Source organism: Herpailurus yagouaroundi, unplaced genomic scaffold (assembly GCF_014898765.1).
Source record: "Herpailurus yagouaroundi ecotype Mexico unplaced genomic scaffold, PumYag 28, whole genome shotgun sequence".
Taxonomy (NCBI): Eukaryota; Metazoa; Chordata; class Mammalia; order Carnivora; family Felidae; genus Herpailurus; species Herpailurus yagouaroundi.
The window spans coordinates 127,565,187-127,575,035 of record NW_024412376.1 but is presented as its reverse complement, the minus strand read 5'-3'; the positions used below and the strand labels follow the sequence as shown (position 1 = coordinate 127,575,035).

The window sequence follows — 9,849 nt, the reverse complement described above, 5'->3', positions numbered from 1 at the left end:
TTTGGTGTTCGGTGTGCAACATAGTTCTAAATTTATTTCTCACCTCCCCAGCCCCCCATTGTATATTTTCCGGGTGCTATGTTGTTGTCTTGCCCTTCTATATATTCTCTCTCCTCTGGATGGGCCGGACCCTCCTTGGTGGCAGCAAGAGTAAAAGAAAGGTAATTGAGGAGGCTACACCAGTAACATACCTGATTGTGAGCTCTGTTTTCTACTCCTGGGGTTTTCTTCCAGTGAAGAAGATCAGAAAGAAGAGGGAGGCTTTCTTTACATTGACAATAACTACATCAGGAGGAGAGATGACCACTCCGCAGGCCCCAAGAAGCCCCCAGAACTGCAGGTTTACTGTGAGCCTGCTGATTTACAAGCCAGGCCCCTCCCTTTCTGCTTCTTGCTCTTTGTCCATGGCATAAATCACCTCCCATATCCCTCCCCAAACCAAGACGGGAGCTAGTTGGATGAGTTGGGCTGCCTCTAATTACCGCTTATTGAATTTGATTGTGGATTTTAATATCATTAACACAAGGAGGGGGCAAAAACAGGGGCGGTGTCTACAGTTAGGCTTCAGCTGGCCCTCTGCCATTTGTGTTCTTGGCTAATCTCATCCTGTGGTTTAAAGAATGTGAAGGCTCAGCAGGGGCCCCTCCTTATTTTGTCTGTTTCTCCGCGGGTCTCCCCTGGATATACTTACTTAAGGAAAGTATTCGGGTGACGTGTTTCATTGTATATCTGAGTATCTTTGTTTTGCTTACATAAGCCTGAATGAACACCTAGAATATTTTTGGTCATGTTCCACTTCCTTCAGAGCTCAATAGATGTCACTGCATGGTTTTCTTGGCTCTACTGTTTTAGGAAAGTATGACAGTACGTTACTTTCCTAAATGCTTGCGCAGCTCTGCCCTCATGGAATTTAAGGTCTAATGGAAAAAAGATACTTTATTTGTGACTAAGAATGCAATACGCTGTGAATGTAATCTTATTTTTCACATTCTCTGTCATTTTCATGAGATTTGGAGAGGAGAAAAGATAAACTCGTGGGCTCAGTCCACCACTGGGAAATGGAAGTCACCCAGTCTCCTCTGGTGTCAGAAAAGTGGGGAGGGACAAGTTCCTAGGGGGAAGAATCCACTCTGGGGTCCTGGCCCCATGCAGTCTAGCCCTGAGCTAAGACTTCTATCTAGAAAATCCTCCTGTTGGCTTTCACAACTCACCTGGCTTTGGCTTTATGATGTCTCCAGACAGGTATAGATGCCTTCTCAAATGGCTCCACCTCCCTGGTATGCAGCGAGCTCCCTCTCTTTGTAGATGCCTCTGGTGACTGAAAGTTGCTGAGCCAACAGTCCTGTGAACTCTAAATCTGATTTGTTTGGGGGATAAACCTGCCCGAGGCAGGGAATCCCACCACTTTATTTCTTTCTAGTCCTTTAATCCCAATGCCAGGCTGTGCTCATAACACTTCATAAATTTATGGCCACGGAGATATCCTCTCCCCAACTGCCAGTAACTCCCAAAACACATTTTCCACAGAGCCTTTTCTTAGCAGAGCTCTCCAGGGTCCTCGTTAAGGACATATCAGATGCACATTCATCCAGACACTACCTGTGGGTTTGGCTGCCGAGGCTGAGACTTCCCTGCACCTCAGAGTCCTCACGTGTAAGAACGAGTTAACAGCATCTCGCAAGGCTCTGCTGTGACAATCCAGTGAAATAATGCACACGCACTTGCCAACCCCCCAGTATTGTTATTACTTTCTACTTTGAGTCTGAACGCATTTTATTTAAAAACTGTTAGCAAATTACGTAAAGATTACTTAAAAAAAAATTTTTTTTTAAGAATTAAAAAAAAACAAACAAAACCTGTCAGTAAATGAAAGCCAGATATTGTGTCTTGCTACCAGAGAACCGCTCACATTAAGTCCGGGACCCTTCTCGATGCTCAGGGTTGCAGGCTCTTCGAACAGTGTATACAGTTCATGTGCATGCATTGATAAGCTTCGTGTGTGTGTGTGTGTGTGTGTGTGCGCGCGCGCGCGTGCGTGTCTCCAGATTTCATTATGAAATGGGCAGAGCCCATCACAGAACTTGATCGGCAGCCAGGCACGGTTTTTCTTCTTGTCCTTTGTCAGCTCTTTGTTCCGCCCCTGGCTGCACTCTAACAGAACCACTTACTGGTGATTAAAAGGAGGGACCCGGCGGCGGGGCGGGGCCTGCCAGGCGCCGGGGCCGGGCGATTGGGTTCACCCTGGGGGGCTGCGCTTTAAGTGCCGCCAGCGGAGGACCCCCCCCCCCCCCACCTCCCGCAGCACCCGACGCCGCAGAGACTTCAGCGGCGCGCAGTCCGAGCTCCGCACCTAGCTTCGCCTGCGGCTGCGGACCGACGGACAGGCGGACGCGGGCAGGTGGCACCGCAGGACGCGGGCAGAGGCGCGCGGGGCCGGGGAACAGCGGAGCCGCGGCCGCCCGCCTCGGCGCCATGGACGGCCCCGACAACGCGACGCTGCTCTTCGCCCCGTCCTCGCTGCAGCCGGACAACTACACGCTGTCGCCCAATGCCAGCAGCCTGAGCGCCGGCCCCGACCTGCCCGTCACCCCTGCCTCCAGCGCCGGCCCCAGCCCCGGGCTCAGCCTCGCGCCCAGTCCCGGCTACGGTTTCAGCCCCGGCCCCGCGCCCACCCCAGAGCCGACGGCAGGCAGCTCGGCGGGCGTCTCGGCCAGCCTGGGCCCGTCCCTGTTCCCCCACTCCTGGGCGCACCCCCAGACCCCGTTCTGGGACACGCCGCTGAACCACGGGCTGAACGTGTTCGTGGGAGCCGCCCTGTGCATCACCATGCTGGGCCTGGGCTGCACGGTGGACGTGAACCACTTCGGGGAGCACGTCCGCCGGCCCGTGGGCGCGCTGCTGGCCGCGCTCTGCCAGTTCGGCTTGCTGCCGCTGCTGGCCTTCCTGCTGGCCCTGGCCTTCTCGCTGAACGAGGTGGCCGCCGTGGCGGTGCTCCTGTGTGGCTGCTGTCCCGGCGGGAATCTGTCCAACCTCATGTCCCTGCTGGTTGACGGCGACATGAACCTCAGGTACGGGCTGGTCCTTAGGCATCTTCTCCTGCCAAGCAGCCGCGCTTAGCCGCGGGTTTCAGACGGAGAGGAAGGAGAGGCGGTTGGAGAGAGGCGTGGGAGGGGGAAGACGACAGTGCAGCGAGGGGTTGACGCCCGGGCTTTAGAAGCCAAGGCGGACGTGAAGAGGTAGTGCTGTGGGGGGAGAAACCTAGACGGGGACAGGGCCGCCGACTGCCTTGGGGTTTCCTGCACAGCTCTCGGACCATCCTTCTGCAGTTTGGGCTGTCAGCGCAGGTCCTCGGCCTCTAGAAGACAAAGGGAACTGGGAAGCCTGAAGCTAGGACTCTCCGGAAATGCAAAAGCAAAATAGGGCTATTGGCCCCGATAAAGACAGTGATCTCATACAGAGGACAATATAATTGAGTTCCATCCAACAAGTCGTGTTCAGCAGCCTTACCACGTCTAACAGGGTGCTTTGGAGGATGAAAAAAAAGAAAGATGTTCTTGCCCTCAGAATCAACCAGACTGTAGCCAGCTCAATAGGCTTTATAAAGCCAGGGGCAGCAGTCCTGAGATCCGACCCCACCCCCCCCCCCCACCTCCCCATCCTGGGGTTCATGTTTCAGTTGGGCGTAGGGGTGTTGTTCTCTTGGCACCGATGAAACAGGTTCTCACCCCTGACTTCAGACTCCAGATTTGCAGTCTCGTTCTTTCTCCTGTATCCAATGTGCAAGAGAGACTGTTGGCACAGAGCCCATTCTGAATTCTGTTCATTCCCCTTTCTGCAGCATCATCATGACCATCTCCTCCACGCTTCTGGCCCTAGTCTTGATGCCCCTGTGCCTGTGGATCTACAGCCGGGCTTGGATCGACACCCCTCTGGTGCAATTACTACCTCTGGGGGCAGTGACCCTGACCCTCTGCAGCACTCTCCTCCCTATCGGCTTGGGGGTCTTCATTCGATACAAATACAACCGGGTGGCGGACTACATTGTGAAGGTAAGGTCACTCGTAGAGAGTCCTTGGTCTCTGAGCCCTGGCTGAAATGCTAAGAAGTTTGGGAAAGAGGGATAAACTTGCATGGATAAACTTAAAAAAAAAAAAAAAAAAAAAAAGTTTGGGCCACAAAGAAAACTTCTACCTTTTGCAGTTTCAAAAAACTCATAGCTTTAATTAAAACATAACTTAATTAAAAAGAGCATAAGTGAGCAATTAGTATTCACAGGAGGAAACATATCAGGAGGGAGAGAGATGAGAGTGCCATTAAATGGCAACATATTGTCCACTAACGAATCGTGGCGTCACTAAAAATCAAAGCAGGTGAAGTGAAATTATGTGAATTGAACCTGAGCAGTGTTTTAGAAATGCATTCCTATGTTTTAAAAAAGTGGAGCTCTAATTCTGAGAAATTGTGCAGCAGGTTTCTTTAAAATGTTTTATTAATTTTCTAAAAATAAGTTGACCCTAATAGGACCAAAAGTAATTTAAAAATCACATTGAGGGAATATCATACAATGCACAAAATATTGCCTTTAAAAAGGCACAAAATAAAACTGGGTCCTGGATAAAGAATGCAGAATATAGTACTGTTATTAAATCTGTGTGTTTCTTTTCCTTTCCACATTGCGGTAACGCATGTGGTTTCTAAGGCTAGTGAAAGAATGAGGATTCCTATTATTTTGTGCAATATTTCCAATGTTGCTTTGTTTAAAAAAAAAATGATACCTTTTGTAGCAGTAGAGATTTTGTGAATTGTTGACTGGAGAAAAAATGTAAATATTTGTCAACTAAGCTTTCTTTGAAAACTCAAAAATAGTAAATAAGAGTAAACCATGAGAAGGACTCTCAGTTTAGGAAGTTACTCAAATAAAACACATAACTAATTACTGTAAATGCACAAATTCATTTAGCCAAGTGAAGAGAAAAAGAGTTTCCCCAATGTTTCAGTTATGTAGATTTAAAGACATAATCTTTTGTGTTTTACTTATATTAAATACATTAATTTTAAATAATTAATCCAAAATTTGATTATTCAAAGGAGCTAACTTTTATTAACATGAAAAATAATGGGTTCTTTTGCAAATATAGCCAGCCATGAGTAAAATTGTGCTCTGTAATAAACATATATATTTTGAATGTAATAAATTTATATGTACATGTAAATATGCATATATTTTATATGTTATACATAATATACCCATAGATAATCTTAAGATGCATTAAGAACTTATTAAGCTTAATCATTAAACTAATACTACAAGATCTTAGGAATTCTAAGGGAAAATCAAATAAGTTATTCCCATGCTAAAAACAGATAAATATATTTAAATAATAGACAATTCAACAAGATTGGGTAACTTTGAGTTTAAGGTGAACCTATTCTTACTCCTTAACCAGAACATTCATAAGGTATGTTTTATAACACTTTTACACTTTTGCAAACACTTTAAAATGAGCATTCAATGTCAGTGCTCACCCAAATGATTTAAAATAGTTCAAAAGAAACTTTGGTGCCAGTATTTTCACAATGAAGAATCAGATTTCCTGTCAAAGCTTTTGATGTGGACACACTTTGAAACTTAATATCAGAAAAGTTTTAGGGGTTCCTGGCTGGCTCAGTTGGTAGAACATGAGACTCTTGATCTTGGAGTCGAGAGTTCGAGCCCCACATTGGGTGCAGAGATTACTTTAAAAAATTTTTTTGATTTATAATAGTTTGTTTGGTTTCTGCCATTGTACCTTTGTAGCATGAGCGCCTTATATAATAAGTATTTTAGCACTCTCTATGGTAGACTTTTAACCAGCCCAGATACATTTTAAGTAATTTTTTAAAGATTATAAAGTATATGCCAGTCCCACAGACTGCAAAGGGGTTTCGCCTCAAATATCCAGTGAACCAGAATCAGCACTTAAGCTGTTCTTTTGGATCTCTAGTTTCCCTCACAAACACCTCCTACCCCATTAAAAAAAAAAAAAAAAAAAAAGAAAAAACTAGCTAACTACTAATCTAAAGGAGAATGAAGAGAGGAATTTTTAGGTTTCCACCTTACTATTTACACAGCTTGTCTTACTTGAATGAGTGAACTATATCAGCCAGACATCAAGATGACAGTGTTCTATACAGTCAATTGTACTGTATCTAAACTCCATTATATGTAAGAATTCCTAAACATCATTAGAGATGTATAGGTGGGATGTTTCTCGTAAATAGATGAAAAAGGGGTGTTGCAGAATTGCAAAGAATTCCTCACATCTTGTTTGTTTGTTTTTTTTCACTTACATAATCTAAGAGTTGGTGATTGTTTCAGTGTTGCTATCAATTCTCTGAGATATAAAGTATTTTCAAGTTTGAAAATATCACATACTAAGTTTCGTACTTAAAACAATTTTTTTAAATTTATTTGAGAGACAAAGAGAGCGAGCAAGCGCAATGGTGGGGGAGAGGGGCAGAGGGAAAGAGAGAATCTCAAGCAGGCTCCACACTCAAGTGGGACTTGATCCCACGACCCTGGGATCATGACCTGAGCCAAAATCAAGAGTTGGACTCTCAAGAGACTGAGCCGCCCAGGTGCTCCTTTATAAACGTTTTTTTAAATTTATTTTATAAGTTGCATACATTTTAGTGGCTTTTTATCTCATGGGTTAAACCAGAGATCAACCAGAGATATATCTCTTATGGAAAACATGGGGTCCTGTTCAGGGAAGGTAATTTTTCTTTTCCTCTCTCTGTTCATCAGACCATACTTGGTATATCAGGCTTTATTCTAACTGCTGTTTAGAAGAGGCACATTCACAAATTAAATACATGTTCTGAACAGTCAGGACTCCCACCACAGAGTTATGTGAAAGTCTGGAGACGAGTAGCCTTTTCTTCCTGTTTTTTATTTTATTTTTTTTTAAATTTTTTTTCAACGTTTTTTATTTATTTTTGGGACAGAGAGAGACAGAGCATGAACGGGGGAGGGGCAGAGAGAGAGGGAGACACAGAATCGGAAACAGGCTCCAGGCTCTGAGCCATCAGCCCAGAGCCCCAGAGCCCGACGCGGGGCTCGAACTCACGGACTGCGAGATCGTGACCTGGCTGAAGGCGGACGCTTAACCGACTGCGCCACCCAGGCGCCCCTCTTCCTGTTTTTTAAAACAGAAGTCTGGTCTGTGCTGCTCCTGAGGGTCTATCCAAGACGATGGCTGGTTGTTAAAGAAAGCAGATTGTCACTAGACATAAGGACAGGCCTCCAAACAATCAGAACTGTCCAGCTAGGATCTGGACGACTCCTGATGAGGTGACCTATCCATCCTCAGAAGTGCTTTGTCAAAGACTGCTTAGGGCAAAGATCTCCATTTTGTGTGTGGGGTGGGGCTACATGGGTCTCTTCTCCCAAGAGCTGAGGATTCTCTTGCCTTAATTCCTTTCCGACTATCTTGTTTCTGACGGCTTGTCATTTTCTATTACTAGGTCTCCCTGTGGTCTCTGCTAGTGACACTGGTGGTCCTTTTCATAATGACTGGCACTATGTTAGGACCTGAACTGTTGGCAAGCATTCCCGCAAGTGTTTACGTGGTAGCCATTTTCATGCCCTTGGCAGGCTATGCCTCAGGCTACGGCTTAGCTACTCTCTTCCGTCTTCCGCCCAACTGCAAGAGGACCGTGTGCCTGGAGACAGGGAGTCAGAATGTGCAGCTCTGTACCGCCATTCTAAAACTGGCCTTCCGGCCGCAGTTGATAGGAAGCATGTACATGTTTCCTTTGCTGTATGCCCTTTTCCAGTCCGCAGAAGCAGGGATTTTTGTTTTAATATATAAGGTGTATGGAAGTGAGATACTACACAAGCGAGATCCTCTAGATGAAGATGAAGATACAGACGTTTCTTACAAGAAACTAAAAGAAGAGGAAATGGCGGACCCTTCCTATGGCACAGTGAAAGCTGACAATTTAATTATGATGGGAACCACTCAGACTTCTCTCTGAACACGGAGATACAGAGGAGTTTCTATCTTGCTGAAATGTTACTTCATATTTATGATGTTTTTCGTCTGTGGTAGTGAATGTGGTTGACATAAAGGGTAACACATGGTTCACATTATCATACATGTAACAGTTATGACCTTCTTCCCGTTGTAAGGTTGTATTGGTGTATTAACCAAGCACTTTCGCAAATTACACATCAATGTCATAATACAACTTGCACCCGGGACTGCTGAAGTAAAGCCTGAACATGTTCATGTGCTCTTTGGTTTTTATCATTACCAATTTCTAGGACTGTTTCAAATACATACACTCTTAGAAAACAGGGTCTTGGAAATGCAGAATTTGGGTGCACTCTTATGGTAGTAAAAACAAGTTTTGTTTTGTTTTTGTTTTTTTGTTTTTTTGGTAAAACATAACTTGTAAAGCAATTTGTAAACCATAACTGAGTTGAATGTAATTGTTGTTAGAAAAAAAAAAAGTGCTTGCTCCATGTAGAAATACCTGAAAATGTTGAATTTTGATCTGTATTCAAAAAATCCCCAAACAGGTCAACTAAACAATGAAATACAGTAATTTATTGTCAAACCTGTATCAAATCAGAAAAAAAATACATTAATGCATTTGATTACTTGACCTGATATCTGTTAGTAATGAACAGCTATCATTCCCGCCCCCCCCCCACCCCCCCAGGGAACAAGGTATTGTCTTCTCAGCTGGGGACTGATTTTGTCTCTGCACTTATGTAACACACCCCAAATCAATCTTTTAGAGGGATGGTTTGCTTAGGAAAAACTGTAGTACGATCCACCCCAGAGAAGAACAATAGACTCTCCGCTTGAAGCGCAGGGGAGGAGAGGACGTGCTTCAGGGTCGAGAAGAGAAAACAATGAGCTCAGATGTGGATGCTTTGAGTGCTGTCCCTGTGCACCTGCCCAAAGCGTTCAGTGGGTAGCCTTCTCAGAGCAGTTCTGAGATCATTGAACTAGAATCTGAGATCCTAGGTAACAGACCCAAAGCAGTTCCCCAAACCTTTGCGTTTTTGCTCACTAGCCAGACACGGACACCTGGAACAATCAAGGTATGGGGACCACCTGGCGCAGCTAATCGGGGTGATTGCGCTCTCTTGGCCTCCTCCTCACCTCGGGCAAGCTCACTTACCAATCAGTTCTTGCATCGCAAAGAAAGCAACCTTTCCAGATCATGTCTGGGTGTTTGTGCCGGCCTCCAGGCGTGGTAAATTTCCACACAGCGAAGGTCAGGGACAGGCCACCTCGGCGCGGACCCGGGGACCCGAGCGGGCGGCGGGAAAGGTGCGGATGGCCGCGCAGCGCGGAGACCTGCGGTGGGGCCGGCGGCCGGCAGCCTATTTAGGGCAGGGCGTCTGCGGGAGCGGCCGGGGCTGCGTTTATGGCTGCCCCGGGGGACGAGGTGCTGGACGGCTACATGTACCCGGCGTGCGTCCCCTACTCGTACCCGTACCCCTACCCGCCCACCGCCAAGGGCAAGGGCGAGGCGGGCGGCTGGCGGCACCGGGGCGGGGGCTACGCTCCCGCGTCCTCCTCCTCCTCCTCGTCGTCCTCCTCTGCCGGGGCGGCCTTGCCGGCTTTCCCGGGCTGCGGGCAGCTGACGGCCGCCGAGTATTTCGACAGCTACCAGCGGGCGCAGCTCATGGCCCTCCTGTCGCAGGTGAGCCCGGACCTCGGCCCGCGGCCCCGCAGGGCCAGCAGCCGGGACGTGGCGGTGCAGGTGAACCCGCGCCGCGACGCCTCGGTGCAGTGCTCGCTGGGGCGGCGCACGCTGCTGCGCAGGGTCCGCGACTTGAGATCATTG

The 9,849-nt window shown here is 47.0% G+C and overlaps 2 protein-coding genes across 2 annotated transcripts in view; both read left to right on the top strand.

Moving 5' to 3' along the window:
- Positions 1-2,160: 2,160 nt before the first annotated feature.
- Positions 2,161-8,022, top strand: SLC10A4 (solute carrier family 10 member 4). The gene is made up of 3 exons (XM_040484118.1): positions 2,161-3,068; positions 3,839-4,049; positions 7,507-8,022. Exons 1-3 carry the CDS (start codon positions 2,473-2,475, stop codon positions 8,017-8,019), a joined length of 1,320 nt encoding a protein of 439 aa, XP_040340052.1. The 5' UTR covers positions 2,161-2,472; the 3' UTR covers positions 8,020-8,022.
- A 1,085-nt stretch (positions 8,023-9,107) lies between these two features.
- The window catches only part of ZAR1 (zygote arrest 1), a 5,301-nt gene continuing 4,559 nt past the window's right edge, over positions 9,108-9,849 (top strand). The window contains exon 1 of the mRNA XM_040492040.1: positions 9,108-9,832. Within this exon, the coding sequence (XP_040347974.1) occupies positions 9,427-9,832 (406 nt within the window). The 5' untranslated portion in view covers positions 9,108-9,426. The remainder of the gene's footprint in view (positions 9,833-9,849) is intronic.